Genomic DNA, 23,243 nt, shown 5'->3' with positions numbered 1-23,243 from the left:
ACCTTCAGTGGCCAAAATCAAACTACCTAATAACCAACTTATCCCATGGATTTATACTCCCAGGCTAAAGCCCAGCACTCCTACACCTTCATCAGAAGAGCCAACGATCGTCACCTGTCATTAAGTACTCTTGTCAATGCTCCCCCTTATTTCTGGCCCTTCTTGGGTCCTTTCTTCACACTATGTCTGAAGATTCAAGGCAAGTGATACTATGGTCCCCCTCCAGCCAGACACCCCACCTACTTGATTAAATCTGGCTGGTAGTGGGACCATTGTGGTGTCCTTCTAACAAACCACTTAGGTGTCTAGAGCATGGAGACCCCAGAATAAGTGTGATCATACAAGAACACTTTACCAGTTGCCTTCTCTGCCTAAGGAGAAACATGTGTGTTTTGTTTACCCTGCCAGTTTCAGAAGAATTTCAAGTATCAGTATTTAATGTTGAGGTGTTTCACATAAAACCTGGAGAGATCTGAGTGCTCTCAAAGGGAAATATGGTAACAATGGGCCACCATCCTCCCTTGGCCCCCTTCGAGAAAGGCAAAGAGAGAAGCAAGATGGTACACCCAGGTAGGAGAATGTTTGAAGAGCCGCCTTAAGAGAGAGGAGAGGGAGCTAGATAGGACTAGAAATGAAGTGTGGAATTGAGAGTTTTAGGTGCAGGACCGGCTGGTCTGCAGGGCTTACAGGGAATGCCAAACAAAGTTAGCTGCAGAATGACCTGGCTTCTCAAACCCTCTGTCTGGTTCTTTATCACCTGTTTCCTTCAAGCCTAGATGCCCAAGTCCCTGTTCAAGGCTCAACACTCAAACCCCCCCCCGCCACTCAAGGTTGAACACTTAACCCCTCTTGTGCCAACAAGACAGCTTGCAGACCCAGAGACCCCATTAGATTTGGGCTATAAAAACTCCCTGTGCCTTTTCCTTTCCCCTATCATAAAGTTCATTCAGACTCAGGTGGATAAAATTTCTAATCAATCTTGTAATCAGCTTCTCCTCAGGAATTACCAACTCCTGGCTACTGATGATACTCCAGTGGAGATCTATGCTGAATGGACTGACATCATCATGGATCTGTGGTGGCAAGGAACCTTGGTTGATACCTGTCTTCTGTGGGAGCTCCTTACTTCCCTCCTCTCTTTCTCCCACACCACCCCATTTCAGCAGGAAGCAACCAGAGTGAGTTGATGCTCACTCTCATTTAATAACCAAGAGGGGGTAATGTTGGGAGTCGCCCAGGCTCCAAAGACTAAGCTCCCCACTCCCCGAGAAGAGCTGTCCAATGGTGAGTCCTAGTGACTCACATGATCCTTACCCACCAGTCAGAAAAAAACACATGCCAGCTGCCAAAACCATTAAATTGTTAAACTGTTTCAATCATCAGACCACACTCGGCTCTATAAACATGCAGAGTTGCCTCAGTAAATGGGCATTGATAATTTGGTAATGCTAGCCTTGAACTTGCAATCCACCTGCATCGGCCTTCCGTGTCACTGAAGTTACAGGCATGTGCCACAATGGCTGGCTATGATTTTTTTCCTTTGTAAAAATGTGTTCTAATTAGTTTTACATGACAGTAGAATGTTTTTTGATATGTTGTGCATAAATGGAGTATAACTTCTCATTCTTCTAATGTACATTTTATACAATCACAGTGGTCAAGTAATCAGATATGTACAAAGGGTTAAAATGCCTGATTCATGCTACAATCCTTCCTACCCCCATGCCACTTCCCCCCTATTCACTCTCCTCTACCTAATCCAAAGTACCTCTATTTTTTTTTTCATTAGCCCATCCCAATTATTGTAAATTAGCATCTACTCATCAGAGAAAACATTTGTCCTTTGGTTTGGGGACTGGCTTATGCATATTCTCAAGCTCCTCCATTTACCTGCAAATGCCATAATTTCATTCTTCTTTAAGGTTGAGAAATATTCTATTGTGTATATATGCCACATTTTCTTTATCCATTGTTTGAAGTGCATCAAGTTAGGTTTCATAACTTGGCTATTGTGTATTGAGCTAAAAGAAGCATACAGATTCCTCAGAAAACATGGAATGGCTATGATATGTTTAAGGTTGAAAACTCCTCTCAATGGCCATGGTAATCTCAGTTTTTTAAATTAGTTCATCAATTCTCTAGAAATTCCAGTTTCTACAAGTTTAGAGAATCAGAGCCCCTGGATAGAAAAGTGGCCATTATTGCTGTCTGTTTGAACTTCTTCCACTGGAAACCTCTTTACTTACCTAATCCATTTTCTCTAAGAATTCTGAAGTGGAAACTAGGGGGATGTTTAAACCTAATCAGAATTAAAAATGCTCAAATTGTGATAGTAGGAGCAAAGGTGACTCCATTTTGTTTTATGACTTCATCCTGTAAAACAACCATGCCAAGTAGAAGAGTCATGACTGGGGCAAAATGTTCTTTTCCTTTTTCAATAGAAATCTTTAAGAACATGGAACTACCTAATGGGGTATTGTTTCTGTAACCAGGGTAACGGGGCTCTGTTTCTGTAACTGGGGTGACTGGGATAACTCTGATTGGTTAGGCTTCCCTTTGCTTGACTGCACTGTCCTGCTTCTGTAACCTGGCTTGCTTGCATTGGCTAGACCCCTGGAACATCCCTTTTGTGGTTTTCAGGCTTATAAGGAGTGCTCTTGCAATTGTTTAGGGCTGGTCAGGGGAATAGCTTTATGTTCTGGTCAGCCACCACCGGTGTGTTTCAATAAAGGCTTGATTCGAGTATATGTGAGTGGTCTGGTAGTCAGTTTATGAAACACCAGGATGAAGCTTTACCTATAACATTTGGGGGCTTGTCTGGGATCCATTTCTTCCCTACCCTCATGCCAAATTTGCCTCCAATGACAGGCCTTTGGACTTCAGCCCCGGAGTAGTGGGGAGCTCCTGAGAGACCTTCCTCAGCCTCACTCTGAGGGTGACTCCAATCTGTCCTAGAATGCTCTGGAAAGCCTCCTGCCAGCTGTCAGTTCTGGTGAGTCGACTCTTCTCTGGGGGAAAAGGTCAGGTTGGATGCAGTCCCTTACACCTTCCCCAGGACAGGACGATATATTGTCACTGTCTCCCTGGAGGTCTCCCTGTGAGACCTCATCTGTCTGTATCTGGGGCCCACTGGAGGCCTCCCTGGGAGGCCTCATCTGTCTGGGGGCAGGAGGAGACGTGGTCTCTGCCCCATTAGAGGTCTCTCTGAGTGACCTCAGCTATTGTTGCTTGTCCTGTGTCTGTTAGGCTGTTTGTCATTTCTCCAGTGTTGTCTTGCTGTTTATCATTTGTCCCATGTCTGTTCGCTGGCCATTTGTCTTGTGTTTGTCCGTGTGTTGTGCGTGGGCCCTTTTCTTGTTCATAACCACTCTTCCTTCACCAGGACTCCTTTGCTCCACCGACATCAGAGACAAGGAAGCACTACAGAGATCCCTACCTGGACCCCTTTAACTTGTTTTCTTAACAATTTTCAGGACTTTGTCTGTTGGTTTGTTTTTGTTTGTTCCCTTTGTGTTCTGTGATAATTTCTACCTCAGTTTGTTTCTAATGGAAAAAAATATGGTTAAAACGGTTTTAAGTGTGCTCACTACAGCTTGCATTAAAATGTAAAGTGCTGCCAACAGGACTAAAAGGATTGTCAAAAGTAAAAGCTAATGGTAAAAAGAAAAAGGATTCTAGGATTGTCTTCATTTAGGAACTGGGCCAGTGGCCAACTGGGTAAATCATGTCAGTTCCTATAGAGGACAGATTAAAACTAAAGTATTTATAAATTTATGATTCCTAAATTGTATAACAAAAAGCATAATTTTGTCTAAAAAATTTGGCTTTTGTCTCTTAGTATTTGCAAGCATGAATAACTCCCAACTATTAAAAAATGGTTTAAAGATTTTTCAATGTCAGGCTAAAAGTTGGTGGCCGCTATCCAAGAAACCAGAAAAAACAGTTTAAAATGGGACCCCAACCTGGGGGACTCTCCGAGGAGACCAATGAAGCTGCATCTTTGGGATGTTCCTCCAGGGAAAAATAAACCCCCTTCATTTGTCTAAGTTCCCTCAACTCTTTTCAGCTTTCATGAACAGGACCACCTCAGGAAAAAGGTTAGAAAACTTGGAAAATTCTATATTTGTTAAACACATCATTTTGAGCCAATATACCTATGTTAAAATTTTAAAAAAATGGATCCAAATACTTTTGTTTAATAAAATTTAAAAGGTTCAATTTAAATTGGGAAAATAAATAAAAGTACAAATATCTTTAAAGTTACTAATACACAGCTTTGTTTCTAGATGGTTAAACAGCTGTTAAAATGTTAATGTCTGATATCCATATCCTTGTCTCTAGGATTTTTATTCAACAAAAACAACAAAAGATTACTAATACTATTGAATGCACTTGTCTGATACCTTGTTTTTTTTAAAAAAAGATACATAAATTTTATCTAAACATTTATAAAATTAATCATGGATATGTTTGTTAGAGACATCTAATTGGTTTACAAAGTTAAAATGCTGACTGTTAAATATAATATCAAGTACTCTTAACTCCTTAAATCACATAAGGTAAAATACTTAAACAATGTTGGTGTTTAATAAATTTGTAAACTAAAAAAAATTTGAAATTATTTTGTGTTATTATAAAAAAAAGGTTACTCTAAGTTACAAAGTCCTAACAGGTATAATTGTACATACAAGGAGTCAAGAGGTTTCAACTGTATTTCAATTAAACTACTGTAAATTACATATATTTCACCTTATTAATATAAATTAATTTATCTAAATTCAAAAATTTATAAGGGTTAATTTTTCAAGGTACAAACAAAAAAGGATCAATGGGTTAAAAATTATTTTAAAAGTTCTAAATATAAAATACATTTAATGAAAAACATATCCAGGTAAAAATCTTTATGTGATAAAGTATAATAATAATACATCTAAGTAAACAACAAAAGGGTCTAATTAAGTAACATAAAGGTCTATAAATAAAAGACAAATATTAAAGGTTTATATGTAACTAAGTTGGTTATATATGTAACACAAATATTTAAAATATTCAAGGTTGTTCCCTAAGGACAAATAATAATGTACTGATATATTTATATGTTAAATTGACGAAAACTTCTAAAAATATTAATTACATTATATCTGTTAAGTTTTATCCCCTAGAAAAAGAAAAAGTAATCTTGGAGAAACTAAGGTTTTTACTTCTGTGGCTAAATAGCAACTGTTATTTTAAAGTATTGTCCTACATTACAAAGTCTAGATATTCCTTTAAAAGCTAACTTTGGTTAATATAAAGCCGTCAATGAAGGTGTGGTACATTACTCTTCTTTATGGATTAAATGTGTTAATGTCTTTCAGGTAAACAAGTCTTTAAGGTGAAAGGTTTAAAGGAACATTTTATCAAGCTGGTATTCTCCAAACTAAAATTGTCTGTAATGGTAATTTAAACTTATAAAGATAATAGATTTTATTGGAAATTTATTTATTGTCAGGAGCCATTCTCACACGTGACTGGGTGACTCCCGGTCAGGGTCTGAGGCACTCTGGCTGTGTCGGAGCTTTCCCAGCCCTCTCCTGTTGAGAGAACCTGTCCGTGTGGGGGTGTAACTGACCACTGACCCCGGAGGCCCAATCACTGACCCTGACCTTGGAGTGCGGCCCCCCTTCAACCTTCATTGGATGGAATTCTCCCCTGAGTTTCTTGCTCCCCAATAAAAGGCTACTCCCTGGCATGGTCTCTCTCTCTCTCCTGCTAGCCCTGAGTAATCCTTGCTGCCCTGCCGGGCAGTTAGAGGTGGGAACCAGAGAGGGGAGCGATCTCGGACCTGGTCATAGAAAAAGGTAACTGAGTCTGTGTGTTTATTTCGATCTCTGCTAGCTAACTTTTATGCCAAGAACCTCATTAATGAAACCATTGCGCTGGCCGCATGGTAGAATTTATATTATTTGATGTTTTATAACCAAATCTTATGTTAACTTTACACTAAGATGTAAAAATTTAAAGGTATTTTAAAAGATAATGAAAGCCTGATCTGTTTAAATATTAATATTATAAAACATTTTGCCACTTTTCCACACGAAAAAAAAATGTTAAGGGCTCTCAGCCTTTCCTTAATTAATGTTTCAAATATATGTCATATTGTGCTAGCTAACATTCATACAGAGTCAGAAAGCAATATATGTAAACTTTATAAATTGATATCTAAAAGAGAGACAAAGATCAGCTTTAAAACTAAAACACTTTACCTAAGATTGTGAAGATCCCTGCCTTATCTGAGATAAGGCTCTGCCTCCCACCTTACAGCATATCAAAATAACTTCAAAGTAGGCCAGATTTCAGTTAATTTATAGTTATATTCAAAGATTAGTTTATTGGAAAGATTACTGTGATCTCAAATAGAAAATATAATGTGTAACTCAGCCAAGGTTCAAAATTATATACAAGTTAATATGTTTTTACTATTGTTAATTTCACTTTGTATTTTCATTATAACTAAAAAAAGTGACCATGACTACTACACTTAGAGCAACCAAGAGACCTTTACTGTGACAGTGTCTGATTAACACAAAGAAAGAGAGAGAGAGAGAGAAAGGAAAGTGAGAGAGAGAGAGAGAGAGAGAGAGAGAGAGAGAGAGAGAGAGAGAAAGGAAAGTGCAAAAAAGTGAGAGGGAGAATGAGAGACAGGGAAAATGAGAGAAAAAGGAGAGAGCAAGAGAGGAGGACCTGGCAAGAGAGAGTTTTTATAGCCAAAATCTGATGGGGTCTGAGTCTGCAAGCTGCCTTGTTGTCATACAGTGATTGGATCATACAGTAGAAGCTAAGGTGTCATCTTCTGCCTTCAGGCAGATATTCAGCATTACATAAATTAATAAATAAAATAAGGATATTGTATTATGTAAAAATTAACTGTACAGTTAAAGCCCAGCATTCTTACTTTAAAACTGGTAAAACTGAATTGCTGAATTTGTTTAAGGCCAAATTTAAATATTAAGGTTAAAATAAAGGGGCCAAAGAAACCAATATTTGGCTCTTGCCCTCTAAATCAGCCTGAACCCAGGACAGGGGAAAAAGCTTTGCAACTCCGGGCCACATAACCTCCCGATAAGGGAGATTAATGAGACCACTGGAGAACAGAAAGCCAATGAGTATACATGCTGCAAAAGAGGAGGGACATTTAAAAAGTAGACATGCCTGATGCTTCCAAGGGAAGCCATATGGTCAACAAGACCTTGACCCATCCTAATGCAGATGACACTAACAAGGCTAAAATGCTACTCACACATTCCCCAAGAATGTCCTCTAAGGAAACTCAGCTGACTCTTACCAATAGATAGGAACAAGGTCAGTTTGACCAGCTTGGTCTTAAACACCTAGCAAAATAGTTAAATTCAAAGCACAGCCATTCCTGGACATTTAAAAAGAAACAACAGTTATTTTAATGTAGCTTAAAATGAACACTAGTGTTAGCATCCCCCAAAATAAATAAGACTGGAGACAATAGAAGAAAAATTCTTAGGCAAAAATGCCTGATAACTACCAATAAACATTTTATTCAGTGTAAGTCCTACAGATCTTCCTAACTTCCTACATAAGTAGATGTAATCAATGTTTATCAATAGAAGTATCTATCCCTAAGTAACAAAAGGATCTTCACTGAACACAGAGGTCATGCCAAAAAGATGTTTTACAAAAATCAGATGACATTACCTAACTTAACTAAATGTTGTGTCTACATTCCTGATAACTCTGACAATGTTAAAGATTTATGTTCCCTAAAAAAAGTGCCTTATTAGGCTTTGTTAGGCCTTGTTATGGGGACAATTTCTCAGGTTTTAATTCACCTCTTGGTAAACAATTATTAATTTCTGTCATTTTCATGATATTCATAAATAGGTTCCAGATGCTACAACTACTATTTTGTATTAATCTTACTTCAGCACTCATGTCTTTTTGTTTCTCTCATAGAAGTGCCCACCCCAGGTGAATTTACATCATGTTCTTCCTGAACCAGATTTTTACCATGGACTCCTTGAACCACTCAGTTTCTAAAAAGGGACTCCAAAAACTGCTTGCCCACTGCACATTGCCCCCTTTCAGCTGGAAGTAGCAAGAATGGTCATCGCCCCTTTCTCTTACAGCAGTTTGAGTTCCCTAATATTAAAAAAAAAAAAAAAAAAAAAAATTACAGTCAATATAGATGGTCACAAATATGTCTAGCTCAGGAAATTGTACTGGGAAACTGCTCCCAAGATCACCCTGGGTGATCTCCCAGAAAAAGACACTTGCTTCCACAACCCAACTTATAAGTGGGACAACTCTCCCTGTTCACCAAAACTTGTGTTTCCTGGGTCCCACGTTGAACTCCTTGCCTAAATCTTCAAGCTGTTAATACACTGAACTATGTAACCTACTATTTTGATGGAGTAAAAGGAAAAGAACACCTGAACTTATTAAAAGGCCAGGGTCCACTGATTTATCAACATAGACTGGCTGCCCCATTTTAGTTCCCCTCCTGGCTGGTTTGGAAATAGTTGGATCTTCTGCTTTAGAAATTTCAAGTCCCTTAGACATCAAACAGATGTAAATTTAAACTTTAGACAATTGGTTCCAAAAACCTATTCTCATGGTCCCCTTGGTTGACTACTATCATTTCAGGCATATTTGGTTCCCTAGTCCTTCTCCTGATTGGTATTACTGTAGGACCATGCCTCTTAAAAACCCTCCTAAACCATATACACAAGAATGTAGGTGAGGTCACACTTATGGTCTTGTGAGCCCAGTATAGTCCCTTAGACACAGAAGGTTGGAACAAAAACTGAGGCCTAATGATGTGCAAGATTGACATCAAACCTACTAAAACCAGTGGGGAATGTGATACTAGGAGCAAATGTAACTATATTTGGTTCTATGATTTCATCCTGTAAAACAACCATGAAGGTAGAAGAGTCATGACTGGGGCAAAATGTTGTTTTCCTTTTGCTATAGAAACCTTTAAGAACACGGAACTACCTAATGGGGCATTGTTTCTGTAACTAGGGTAAGGGGGCTCTGTTTCTGTAACTGGGGTGACTGGGAAAACTGTGATTGGTTAGGCTTCCCTCCACTTGACTGCACTGTCCCACTTCTGTAACCTGGCTTGCTTGCATTGGCTAGACCCCTGGAACATCCCTTTTGCAGTTTTCAGGCTTATAAGGAGTGCTCTTGCAATTGTTCGGGGTTGATCAGGGGAATAGCTTTATGTTCTGGTCAGCCGCCACTGGTGTGCTTCAATAAAAGCCTGATTCGATTATACACGAGTGGTCTGGATGTCAGTTTATGAAACCCTGGGACGAAGCTTTAACTATAACAAAATATATATGGGCTACTTGACAAAAGTGTGGAATTCATACTTGAAAATCATCTGTTATGAAATTGCTATGGTTGGATATGGTTTGAGTGTCTGCAAAGGCTTCATGGTTTGAAATTTAATCATTGAAAATCATTCCTTATAAAACAGTAAGAATATGAATGCTTTATCTAAGACCCTAGTAGACACTAGTAGTGTTGACTTTTGAATGTTCAATGAGAATCAGTGAGCTCAGGGTTTCTCTGCTCTTAGCTTGTATGTTTATTTCTTGTGGTCATTATCTTGATCTCCTGAAAATTACAATCCTATTATTACAACAGTTTAAACATAAGTTTGACATAAAACTGTAAATTTTTTTTAATTTCTTAATCTCAGCCTATGCATGTTTATAGAGATTTTTATAGGCAACACATACTTGAATATTTTTATTAACTCATTTGATCAAAACATGTCTTTTAATTGAATACTTTAACCATTTATATTCCAGGTAATTTTCAGTATGTAGGACTTAGAAAAGCAAAATTTGTAGCTTATTTGTCATTTCATTGTGTTTCTTTCTTTTTCTCTTATAATTTTCTGTTCTACTGAAGTGACTTATCTAGTAGTATCTTTTGATTTTTCATGTATAGCCTTGAATTTGCCAATTACAAACTTTTGCTTGAATCTAACCACAGTTGCTATTGACTTCAAAAAGCTATTTTGAAATGATATCACCATAATATAAGATGGGAAAAAAGAAACATAATATATACTAATATAAAACCATGAGCAGGCTCATTTTGAACTTTTGATGTCCCATTTAATATCTGCCCATTTTTGTTAACATACTGTTGTAATTATTATTCTTAACTGTTTTATTTCAATCTCATAGTAAAGACATAAATGGCTTACTCACTGTGTTTTCAATATCAAGGCATTTTCTATTTTTCTTATTACCTACTCTAACCAGTGACTCTTATTGTTTCTTATGTTCTCTTCTTAGTCATTGAGGTTTCAGTCTCAGTTTGAGGAACTCCATTTCACAAATCTTATATGATCACTCTAGTGGTGATAAATCAGGTCACTTTTAATTCTCTTAGAATGTCTTTATTTCTTCTTAATTTTTAAAGGAGAGCTATGCTAGGTACAGGATTCTTGGTTCACGTTTTTTTTTCCATTTATTACCATGAAATATTCATGTCTTTCTTTACTTGTCAAAAAGGTTTTCTGGAGAAGTTGGTTGTCTGGCCAACTGGGACACACTTAAGTGCTCCCTCTCCCCCTTTTCTTACTGGTTTGAGAATTCTCTCTTTAACTGTGACCTTGGTCACAGGTATTGATATTAATTAATTAGTATTAATATTTATTGGTGTGGATTTGAGTCAAGCCTTACTGATTGACCTCATTGTACATTGATTTTATATCTTCCTCTAATATTGGAAGTTTTCTTCCATGTTCCTTTTGACATATGTTTCACAACTTGGGTATTTCAATTCCTTCTTAAACCTCAATGGCTGGAATATTTACTATTAATTCTGTTCCAGTTTCCACCATATATCTTCCTTCAACTTTATTGTTTTTCCTTCTCTCTCCACTAACTTTGAAATTTCAAATACACTATACAAAATAATTGATTTCCCTTTTTGTGTAACCAATTCTGGTATAGATTCTTCTTATAATGTTTTTAATTCCAGTTAGTGTATTTTTCACTTCAAGAATTCCAGATGGATTTTTTAATTGCTTCAATCTCTCTATTAAGTTTTTTTTTTTTTTTTGCTATAATATTGAATTATTTCTCTGGGTTCTCTTGAAGCTTCTTCATTTTCCATAAATCAAATATGTTAGTTTCTTCATGTACATCTTTGCCCATCTGGGATATTTTCTTGTCAGAGTCTGTCAATTTACTTTAACCATAAATAAGACCTGATTCCCTGAAAGCTTTGGAAGCTTTTTGTTATGAAAGATACTATGCCTATTCAAGGATAGTTACTTTTACCAGACTTCACAGCGTGAAAGCCTTTGTGGCTATCTTGCCATTAATCCAAGAAGGCTGCTTCTTTTCTCTGAGTCTCTAGTCACTTCTGCTCTTTTAGCACTCAAGGATGGCCAAAGTAGAGGTGTACTGTGGGTTGGATTTGATGTGTTGTCACTATTTCAGCAGCAGAGGGCAATCCAAGTCCAAGTTAGCTCCCAATTCCTATCTGGTATGTTCCAAACAAACAGGTTGAAAACCTCAGAATGGTACTTCATCCCTTCAAGCTTGTCTGTGGAGCTGGAGAATGCAAAGAGTTTTCATCATCAGTCACCTGCCTTTGATCTGTCACTGCTTATTTCTGTTCTACTCTGTAAAGTATCATCTAGAGGTGATAGTTCACAGGACTCTGCTAGAACTATGGCCATGCACACCTTAATGCTGTTATATTCAGAACTTAAGGCTCTCTGAGACTAGTGAAACACTGGGAAGGAAAAAGACACCCCTTTCTTCATTACCAATAAGTCTGTGAATTACTGAGCCACAACTACTGCAACAGCCATACGTCACGTGGGATACAATGGAACTCTGTTAGACTGGGCTCATTTGTCTCTCCCTTGTAAAGGTTTATCTGAGAGGCTCAACCACATGCACTAGTCTGGTGTGTTTGGTTTTAGACTCTGCCCACTATTAGATTGAACCAGACTGGTCCTGAGTTCCAAGTATTGTGCCCAGTTGTTTGTCTTCCCCTCTGAAGTCAAAGTCTTACTTCACATAATGACACTAAAATTGTCAGTAGTGTTTATGCAGGTAGTACCTTGGCTTCCATGTCATGATTAGCTCACAACTGAGTGTGAAAGCTGTAAGTATATGCAGTATCCAGGGTTTGAGTATGAGTCAGCCCCACTCCAAGGTGCGAAATAATGGAAGCCTGAACTCAACGCAGTTTACCTGGTAAGAGTGTTTTTTTCCTAATGGCAGACAGGTTTTAAGACTGTCTCACACAGGATCTGCTATAAGAAAAGCAGTTTTGATGTCTGCCCAGTGGTGAGTTTCTCCATGATGGACACTCAACTTCAAGACAGAATCTGTCCTATATTTCTTGCCCTGTTTTCCAGTAGTGGACTCTTACATCTCCTCTCCTTCCAAGGTGAGTAAAGTGTGCTGGCAGCAGCCTTTGGCCACTTGTTCAATGCAGGTATAGCAAGTCTTGTTTTAAGAACGGGCTTTAGAGAAGGATTGTGAGCATCTGCCTGGAAGTGGGATTCATCAAACTATGCCTAATACTGGGTTCAAAGCCTAAATCCTGGCCTGAGTTCCTTCTTTGTCCCACAAGCAGTAGGTATCTCCCAATTTCCTGCCTGGAGTTCAAGAAGGAGTTAAATGACCATCTCTTCTTTTCCAGAGTTTCTCAAAACTTTTTTTCCTGTAGTATACAAAATCTAGACACTATGATTTCTCATCTGGCATTGTTAATTCTAAGGAAGGTAGTTTGGTGCACAAGTACCTATTCAATTTGGCGTCCCTGATCAGATGCTTGTGAGATTATCTCAGTTAGCTGCATCCTGGCTTTATCTCCTCTAATTTGCAAGAATGTGAGCACTTCACATTTCCTCATTCAGCGGAACCACATTATAACTTTTTTAGCCAACATGCTAATGAATCAAAACAAAGGCAGCCTTAAACCCCTAAACAAAGACACTGTCCCCATCAGTCTACTAAAACAGATTTCATCCAGGTAAAGAAAGATTTCCATCTGATTGCAATCAATGGATATTTTTCAATTGTCTTATTTTGGGGAGCATAATGAGGATTGAACTCAGGGGCACTCAAACCTGAGCCACATACCAAGACCCTTTTATTATTATTATTACTTTATTTAGAGGTAGGTTCTCGCTGAGTTGCTTAGAACCTCCCTGTTCCTGAGTCTGGCTTTGAACTCATGATCCACCTGTCTCATACTCCCAAAAGATGCCGAGATTACAAGTGTGTGCCACTGCACCTGGCTGTATATTTTTTGAACTTGCTTCTCAGCCATAATAGACAGAACTTATAATCCTGTCTTACTTAGAACACTCTCTTCCTGTATTTCCATGGTACTATTTGCATGTGAATAACATTTTTGTTCCCCGGTTGCTCCATGCTATGTTATCAAATAAACCTCATTTTTCAAATAAATATTAAATGACTTACTTTTTTCTGAAATGACACTGGGAATTTACCATTGATTGTGAATACAGAATCATTTTCCTTTTCATGAAAGATAAATGGCTCCATCTTTGTCAATGAGATAAGTGCATTTGCAGAAGAAGCTTCAGAGATATCCATGATATTTCTTTTTCTTCTTCTATGTTCAATCTCATTCTTTCTTCTTTGTCCATACATGTACACCATGAAAAACTGTCTTACACCATGATTAAGTGGGAATTCATGCTGAAAATGCAAGGTTTGTTCAACATACTGTAATCAATAAATGTAAATCATCACATCAATAGACTTAAAGATAAGAACCATGTCATCATCTCAATAGATGCAGAAAAAGCTTTCAACAAAAGACAGCATCCCTTCATGTTCAAAACACTAGAAAAACTAGGGATTACAGGAACATGTCTCAAATAGTAAAAGGTATGTATGTTGAATTCAAGCACAATATCATTGCAAATGGAGAAAAGTTGAAAGCATTCCCTCTAAAAACTGCAACAAGAGAGGGATGACCTCTTTTATCACTTCTGTTTAACATAGTTGATGAAACACTGGACATAGCAATAAGACAGATGAAAGAAATTAAAGGAATACAGATAGGTAACAAAAAACACAAATTAGCACTATTTGCTGAAAATATAATTTTGCACCTAGAAGACCCTAAAGTTTCCAACAGAAAATTTGTAAAACTAGTAAATGAATTCAGCAAAATAGCAGGATACAATACCAACAAACATAAATCAAAGGCATTTCTGTATATCAGAGACAAAGCCTCTAAAAAGGAAATGAGGAAAACTACCCACTCATAATAACTTAAAAAAAATACTTGGGAATCAACTTAATGAAAGAGGTGAAAGATATATACAATGAAAACTACAAAGAAGAAAGAAATCAAAGAAGACCTTAGAAGATGAAGAGATCTACCTTTCTCTGGGTTAGGCAGAATTAATATTATCAAAATGACCATCCTACCAAAAGCACTATATTGATTTAATGCCATTCTGATCAAAATCCCAATGTCATTTCCCTTAGAAATAGAAAAGGAAATCATGAAATTCATCTGGAAAAATAAGAGATTCAGAATAGCTTAATCAATCATTAGCAGGAAGAGTGAAGCAGGTGGTATTGGTATACCAGACCTTAAACTCTACTACAGAGAAAGAGTAACAAAAACAGCATGGTATTGATACCCAAACAGACTGGTAGAGCAATAGTATGGAATAGAAGACATAGAGACTAACCCACAAAATTACAATTATCTTACGTCAGACAAAGGTGCCAACAACATGCACCAGAGAAAAGATAGCATTTTCAACAAATGGTACTGAGAAAACTGAAAATACCTATGCAACAAAATGAAATTAAATCCCTGTCTGTCACTGTGCACAAAACTTAGCTCCCAATGGATCAAGGATGTAGGAATTAAACCAGAGAGACTCTGCACCAAATAGAAGGGAAAGTAGGCCCTAATCTTCTTCATGTGGGATTAGGCCCCAACTTCCTTAATAAGAATCCTATAGCACAACAAGTAAAACCAAGAATCAATAAATGGGATGTAAATAAATGAAATCTTAATTAGGTTAATATCTCACCTTAATTAGAATTGAAAGTAAGTTATTAGGGGGTTATTCCAAGACTCCTTGGAATCTCCTCATACAAAAGGACAAAAAGAGTTCATTTACTTTTGATTTTAGAAAGTTGTCAAATGCAAAAAAAAGTTTAGAACACGTCAATAAATAAAATCACACCTCACTGTAAAACCATACTAAAATGAGAAAGGTTTGTAAGGCAAATGCATAACTTATGTAGCGGCATGATGAAAACAGGCATTTAATGTTGAGAAGGTTCATTTTTTAAAAAAATTAATAAGACTGCAGAAAAAAACATGAATATAAAGCATTATTTTTTAATCAATGTATTAGTGTATTATAATTATTTATGATAGTGGGATTTTTAGTTAGCTAATATATGCATCAATGTAATAATATAATATGATCAATATTGTTTCCCTGTACTCCCCTTTCTTTTGTGGACATATCCATAATGTTAGATGAGGTTAGAGTTGTAAATATATTCAGACATAGTGTCCATAATCATTTTTGACTATAAAGTTAGTGTTGACATAAACAGGGACACTTGGAAAGAATGAAAGACCTAGCAAAATAGAACACAGTGCAGAAGAATCACACTATCATAATACAGAGTGAAAGTCAAATAATGACAGACCTTCAGTTCTAATATCTGTACTGAATGTGCAACCAATTTTCTTCAACACTGTTGCCCAAATCACATGTTGTATGTTTCTGAAAGGAGACACTAACAACTTGCTGCCTACCCCATCCTCCTGGGCTGCCCCAAAGGGAAAGCAGTAAGGTCACCCAGCACGGAGTTCAAGGGCTCCACTGTTCTACTCCTCCTTATAAAGGGAGCTGCCCCACTTCCTCCAGCACAGACTTGGGAACAACTTCAGAGCCTCCTCCAAGATGCTGGTGGTCTTGCGCACAGTGGCCTTTCTGCCCTGAGCCCAGCTCAGAGCTCAAGTGGAAGTATAAGAAAGGAGGAGGATTGTGACCACTGGGCTTAGGAAATCTGAATGCAGAGAGGGAGGGTGAGGGAGGAAAGATTATAAGAAGGACAGGTCTGTAGAATGTTTAAGAAAAGTGTAAGTCTAGTTATGTCCCCAATTCCTGGTAGGATTTCAGATTTCAGATACAATTGGAAGTGCTCGCCCCTTCAAAAGAAAAATTCAACCAGAAGCATGGCAAGGAAAATTCACATTTGAGGAAAGGTATCTCCCTCTTGTCACAGATACACAGGAAAGTGGGGGGACTGGCACAGAGATGCCTGCTGGGGAGGCATTATTGTACTGCAAGCAGATGCAGGACAAAGAAGGAGAAATCCATGCATCTGCCTATGTCAGAGATGGAGGTCTATAGACTAAACTGGACTCTCTCTACTAAGTGACTTAAAAATATCAGGGCCCAATTACTTTCTCATTTGACTCTAAACTATATACATTCAGTGTTTCAATGTTCTGTGAGAACTATTTGCTGCTGAGAGCCACAACTGAGTCGGAATATCCCCTGGCATTTTGCCAATGGTATTGATTGACAGGCAAGGCATTACTATCCGCCTCTGCTGCTACTTTGCAGTTCTCACGCTACTTTGGAGTTCTCATGGGGATTCCTGGAGAGTTCCCATTGGTTGGGGAATTGCAGGATGAGTAATTTCCTGAGGATATTACCAGCTGCTGGTTCCTAGCTGACCCACATGGAGGTTCGGCAGATTTCCCGGGAGCGTGTGTGGAGTGTGCTGGTAGAGTTCAGAAATAAAGTTTGTTCCTGTTTCAGTGGCTCGTGATTTGTGCCCAGCCAGACTGCGGCATTTGGTGGCCCATACGTGGAGCCCTGGGACACTCGGTGATAAGTGATGAAGAAAAAAAAAAAAGCTGCCAGTCCCTAGATAGGACGGGGGCAAATCTGCTCGTCCCTAGGCCGATAGGGTGAGAGGAAAAATGGGCATTTTGAGAAAATGGAGAAGATTGATACAGTATGTTTGTGTCTTGTTTTGTCTCAGTGTTTTGTATTGTCTTTGTGATGAAAATATGGAAGGGGTGTTACTAAATTACTAAGGGAAGGAGGCACCCCAATGGAACCAAGAATAGTTAGGGCATGTGTTGATGGAAGCCCAGGAACTCTAGTCAGAAAGAAAAATAAAGTTCAGAGTAGGAAGGATTATCAGGAAAAAAGTTGCAGCAAAAGGCTATTACTGAATACTTTTTGTTACCAGAGGGTGCATGAATTGGAGCGGTGGCTGCCACGTGCGTGAGCCAGTCATGGCACAGCAAGGACTTTCCAAGTGGTGGCAGCCAGCTCTTCCAGTGCTGCGAGATCAAATCTAGACCTGACCTGGAGGCACAGTCTCACAGGCTCTTGCTCCCTGTGCCCAGTGGCAGTTTGAGTCCAGAACAGTCCCTGGACTCTCCCCAAGGCCATCTGGGGCTGCCTGGGATGGTGCAGGCGGAAGAGGGCCTAAGTTTGATCATTTCCAAGGCCACTAACTACAATGGTTCTCCCACACCTGGAAGCTAATGAGTAATGAGCACTATTAAGGCTTATTTCAAATGTAAAAAAAAACCCTGAGATAATGTACTAAATTGTTCAGAAGGTTGTTTTCTTAGTGGAATGCTACAGGATTTTCTTTAGCCAGCATTGCCAGAGTTTCTGCCTTTGTCCCAGTGCCGGTGAGGATGAGGGTGAAAGAATTTCCAGTGTTGCTGAGAACTGGAGGAGACTTCAAATCAAGCTAGCTGCCTGCAGAACTTACTGGGACTGACTTAAGCTAGCTGCCTGCAGAACTTACCTGGACTGTGAGGTAATCTATTGACACACTGCTTTACCTGGACTGAGACAACAAACTGTAATCTACAACAAATTGTAACTCAGTATCTTTGCTAATGATGTCATTGCTGGTATAATTTTTCCAAGGACTTCTTGCATGGAGCCATCAATTGGCTTGGTATTGTGGCATTTTGTATCCTCCCCTTCTGCTTGTAGCAGAATATTTATCTGTTTGTGTAAAAACCACTATGGTCATTATTGAAATTAAACAAAAGGGAGAAATGTTAGAGTCTGTAAACAAGTCAGGACGGGGCCTGGCATTTTGCCAGAGGGAGTGGTTTCTGAAGTAACGCCATGGAGCCATTAAGTGTGGAGATTCCTTATTGGTTGACTACTGTATCTAGTTTATGTTAATTAAGATAAGCTATGTGGAATGTATATATACACCTCCTGTCCTACAATAAATGGCTCCCATTCCTCCTGTATCAATGTACACAAGTTGTTCGTCATGCCCCGGTTATTTTGCTGCAGCCAGACTGCAGCAATTTACACACTCCTGGATGCAAAAATTCATTGCTGGTTTCCAAACGTGGAAAAGCAGTAAATGGGAGCAAAGGGATTAAAAATAAAGGTGTTAAAAAAAATACTAACTTTGACATTGAAATTTGAAAAATATTTAAAGAATATTGTTGATAGATTTCACTGATGCTAGTGAAGCCCAAAATGGTTTTCATATTTTCACTCAAAGATGGCAAGTAGGCATATTCACCCCAGGCTTTTCTCTCACATCTTCCTTAAATGGATTAAACCCTGGAAATATTCTTAAACACTTGACCTTGTACATTATTGAATTGTTCTCTTTGCTGCTAATTCTTTTTTGTGTTGTAATTATAGAATGGCGAGTCTTCAGAGCGAGAGTGCAGAGACTACAGAGAGTAAATCATCGCCTGCTTTTTTTTTTTTTTTTTTTTTAAAAGGGCAATATGTGTGAGGCCATCTTCGCATGTATTTGAGTTACCTCCCTGGCTGGGTGGAAGGTGCTTAGACACAACTGTGTTAGAGCCTTCCCCATCCTTTTCCAGTTCTGAGAATTTGTTTGTGCAGAGGCATGCCTGGCCACTGCCCCAAACACCCAATTGTCACCCCTGACCTTGGGATGCTGCCCCCCCTTAACCTTCATTGGATGGGATTTAGCCCAGAAGTTTTTGTTCCCCAATAAAAGTCCACTCCCTGGCATGTTCTCTGTCTCTCGCTAGTCTCTTCTGTAAACCTTGCCACAGCATTAGGTGGCTGCAGGCGGAACTAGGAGAAGCCATCCCAGAGCTGGTATTAAAGATAATGAGAGTCTTTTCTCTTCATTTCATTTTCCCTAGAAATTACTTATGAACCAAACCTGCTTTCATGAAGCCAGTGATGGTCGCAAGGCAGACCTATCAACAGGTAAAGCCTGTTTATCCTCAGTCCACCTTCTCTACCATTTCCACAGGAATGTCTCATTACCATCATTTTGTTGTCAGGAAATACTGAAGGTCAGTTCCCCTAATAACATAGAGAAACCTTGCCAAATTTTGATTCTGGATTGTATTAGCAGGAATGGCAGGGAACGGCTTCAGTGACAAAAGGAATAATTTGCTATAGCCCCAGGGACAGATAAATGCTGAGAGGTGGTAGATTATTTATATATGTTCTAATTCTGACTTCTCAGTGGTAATATAAAGTTTACCACTCAAAGTTTACCATTCAAAGTTGATTACCCCCCAAAGTTTCTCTCTCCAATTGTATGAATATTTGTTGAAATATGTCTCTGTGGCCCATTTCTCTGGGTTTCTTCATTTAGCTGAGGCTTGTAGCAGATAATTATATGCCACAGATAATCAATGAGTTCCTTGTGAGCCACCACCTTGTTTTCTCTACACACTCCTATAGTTTATCAACATGGGTCTAGGTCACTAAGCATCTATGTTTTGATTCAACATCTTGCTTAGGTGTCAGACTTAGATTCATAGGCAACATGTTATGACTGTGTCCTTGGATAACAGGAGATTTTCATGTGGAGACAGTGGTAACCAGGGAGACTGCTATTGAGAGGTACGTTCTGAAAAAAATTATTTTCAATGCCAAGGTCAGAGAGGTGCACAGTGAAGAGGATCTTCCACCATGCATCTCATCTACATTTACACTGTAGCCACACAGTGGTGGAGGACCCAAGCCAGAGGTCTTAACAAGGCCCTCAAAGACCCCCTCCTTGAGGATGCCCACACTGACCCCCTGGTGTTGGTGAAGATGAGAATGAAGATGAAGATGAAGTTGATGAATCACAGCAGGTACCACCACAAGGAGGCAATCAGCAGCCTCCTAAACCTCCTCCTCCTGGACACCAGCTGACTTTTCAAGGAGTCCAGTAACAAGAAGAATGGCAACACAATCATCCTCATCCAGGAAACCAACAAGGACCAACCCAGTCAGAAGGTAATTGGGAGCTTCCTGACACTTATCATCCTGCAAAGCCCTGGACATCCCCTTCACTTTCCCAAGTGGATAGAGTATAAACTGTTCCCCAGCTCAATCTACCCCAGGTCTAGAATTCAGGGGCAGCTGTGATTTAAGCTCACTCTTCAACAAAGGCCATAACTCTTGTGCTTCTCATAATTCAGGATGCTAACAAATCATCTGCGAACATGTTGGAAGGACATGGTCATGGAACCCATTTCTAGATATGTATAAATATTCTTGCATAGTGTACAATGACCCTTTAAGTTCTGCAAGGTAATTCTGATTGGAGTCATACTGCACCAAACATCTTTTCTCCCGATATTTACTGAAAGTAACTGCTTTTTGAAGACCAGCAGTGTTTTCTTTTGGTCCTTGTCCCATTGCTCAGACTGAAATACTTTCACATTTACTGTACATGTCACCAGGACTAATCAGTTTTATCTCTCATTGGGGCTCTCAGTTCAGAATCCCTGCTACATGAATTCAAGTCTGTGCTGACAAATATAAGTTTGATTTTTCTATGCAGTATTGTAAATCGATCCATGTTGTGCTGGAATATTCAACAGAATAGAGAAGTATGCAACTAAATCAGGAAAGCCTTATCCCACCTCCTCACAACTCCCAACATAAGTCTGGATCATTAATTTTTTTTATGTGTTCTCTTGGAAACATTGAGACACATGTAAGCACATGCCTCAATTTTGCTCTATGTTGCTCACATCAAGTGCCATATGTTACAATACATTCAGAGCTTTTCATCATTCTACCATAGTCCTTCCTTCATTCTATCCTGTAGTTCTTTATTCTTATTTCCAAATAAAAATCTGTCTTATTTTTGAATTTTCATTGCTTGCTTTCTAAAATTCCTTCGTATTCATTCCCTCTGCATCCTTATCTATTAATTTGAAATGATATGAAGTATTCCATGAAGATACTAACCATAATTTCTCTAATTAATTCCTGGTAATATGCTTATTTAATACTAGTATTATGGTTCAATGTTGCAGTCATCCACTTTTAAATATAATTTTGACAATTTTCAAGAGTGTCCCCAGAATTAGTAATGTAGAAGTAATATTATTATTTTTATTGATGCATCATAATAATGCATGATATTAGAATGTGTTGTTAAAATCATACATCCACACTTAAAACTTGTAGAGTTTCAATCTCTGAACATGTTGGAAGGACATGGTCATGGAACCCATTTATAAATATGTATAAATATTTCCCTTCCAGGAATAATCTTTTACTCCTCAGCTTTTAAGCAACAATGTAGAGCAGGCTCCAGGCTAGTTGCCTAACCAGAGTGAAGGAAAAAGAAATAAAAAAGGGAATGGTAAGAAAGTGAAGCAGAGAAGGTGGCCTCTCCCCTGCAGAGCTTCAGTTGATGTCAGGCAGGGATTAGAAAACTCCTGCATGTCACATCTTCCCTACAACCTTCCCCTTTTGTTTTGTTTCAGAGGGTGAATAGAAAGACAATGTCCTTCAGTAATAGTTATAGACCAACAAAATAATCAGCATGCATTTTCTGATTGCTGTCTCTTTCTGGGGAATGTGAGGGTCATAGACACCATGTAAGAACATCCTGGATTCCTCTCATGGATACCTCCAGAAAGCTTCCCTTCCTCCTCATCCATAAGTCAGGTGTAATTATTGCAGCGTTTCCTGCATCACTTACTGTTCATAAGACAAGTGCAAGCTTTAAAAGTCTTGGAGAATATATGTACTAAGGTGCTTGTAAATTTTCAAGAAAGAAGGGATATAGAATATCAGTGAGGAATTTGCACAGACTGAGAGGTTCTACACATTTCCAAAATCATTGTTCCCATTTTCCAATTATGGGGATGTAAATTTAGACACCTATTCCCTAGAACCCAACTTTTTTCTCCTCAGAATTATCATTGCTTAAATCTGTCCCTCTCAAGATTCCCATGTTTCTTCATCCAAACCTGTGTGAATCTGGTACATAGGCAGTAGGGTGGATTTGTAAAGACATGAAACCTGGAGACTTCAGATGGTCTCTGGACCATCATGAGGCTTATAGAATAGAGCTGTAGCTGATAATAATGCACCATGATGTATCAGGCATATGAGAATTTTATACAATCTCTTGGGTCAATACCAATACCAATATCAATACCAATCATATGAATTTATAAGACTCAACAATTTGAAAAGACATATCTTATTTCCCAAGAGATTATAACATATTGAAAATTCTAAGTATTTCATATAATTATTTGTTATTTTATATAATTTTGATTTATGATTTAATTATCTATTTATTATTTAATGTAGGATATTGCTATACTGGTGAGTCTGACCTTGAACTCACACTCCTCCTATTTTATATTCCCAAACCCTGAGATTATAAATGTGGGAACCAATGCTCTGTCAATCCTACTTAATTTTACTCCTTCCTTTTTTTTTTTTTTTTAATAAAGAGAACATAACTTAAATGCTGACCGGAGTCTCCACATTTGAGTGAAAATAATTTAATGTCATTAATTAGACCCAGCACATGTTTATTTTGGGCAGACAACATGAAGAAAGATGAGTGATTCATATTAGAAATCTAGATTTCTATATTGGCATATTTCATTTGTTCATATTTTTGATTGTGTTTTTTGTGTACTGGACATTGAAAACAGATTCACTGTACTAGTGAATTGAACTCCAGCTCATTTTATTGTGTTTTCAGACAGCATCTTTCTAAACTTCCCAGTGTGTTTTCCAGCCTATGATCCTCTTCTGTGCATCCAGATTAACTGGAATAATTCTACACCAAGACAGAGTACACATTTCAGACAAGACCCTTGCTGGACGGGGTGTACTCACCTAGGGCTCCCAAATCTTCCTGCTGTGGCCTCGCTCAAGGCTTCAACCACACCTTTCTTAACTGACAGAT

The 23,243-nt window shown here is 38.4% G+C and overlaps 1 protein-coding gene across 1 annotated transcript in view; it reads left to right on the top strand.

Moving 5' to 3' along the window:
- Nucleotides 1-1,220: 1,220 nt before the first annotated feature.
- Nucleotides 1,221-23,243, top strand: part of LOC143398378 (uncharacterized) — a 63,094-nt gene continuing 41,071 nt past the window's right edge. The window contains exon 1 of the mRNA XM_076855336.1: nt 1,221-1,284. Within this exon, the coding sequence (XP_076711451.1) occupies nt 1,221-1,284 (64 nt within the window). The remainder of the gene's footprint in view (nt 1,285-23,243) is intronic.

Source organism: Callospermophilus lateralis, chromosome 4 (genome assembly GCF_048772815.1).
Source record: "Callospermophilus lateralis isolate mCalLat2 chromosome 4, mCalLat2.hap1, whole genome shotgun sequence".
NCBI lineage: Eukaryota > Metazoa > Chordata > Mammalia > Rodentia > Sciuridae > Callospermophilus > Callospermophilus lateralis.
This window is presented reverse-complemented; position numbering and strand designations above follow the sequence as displayed.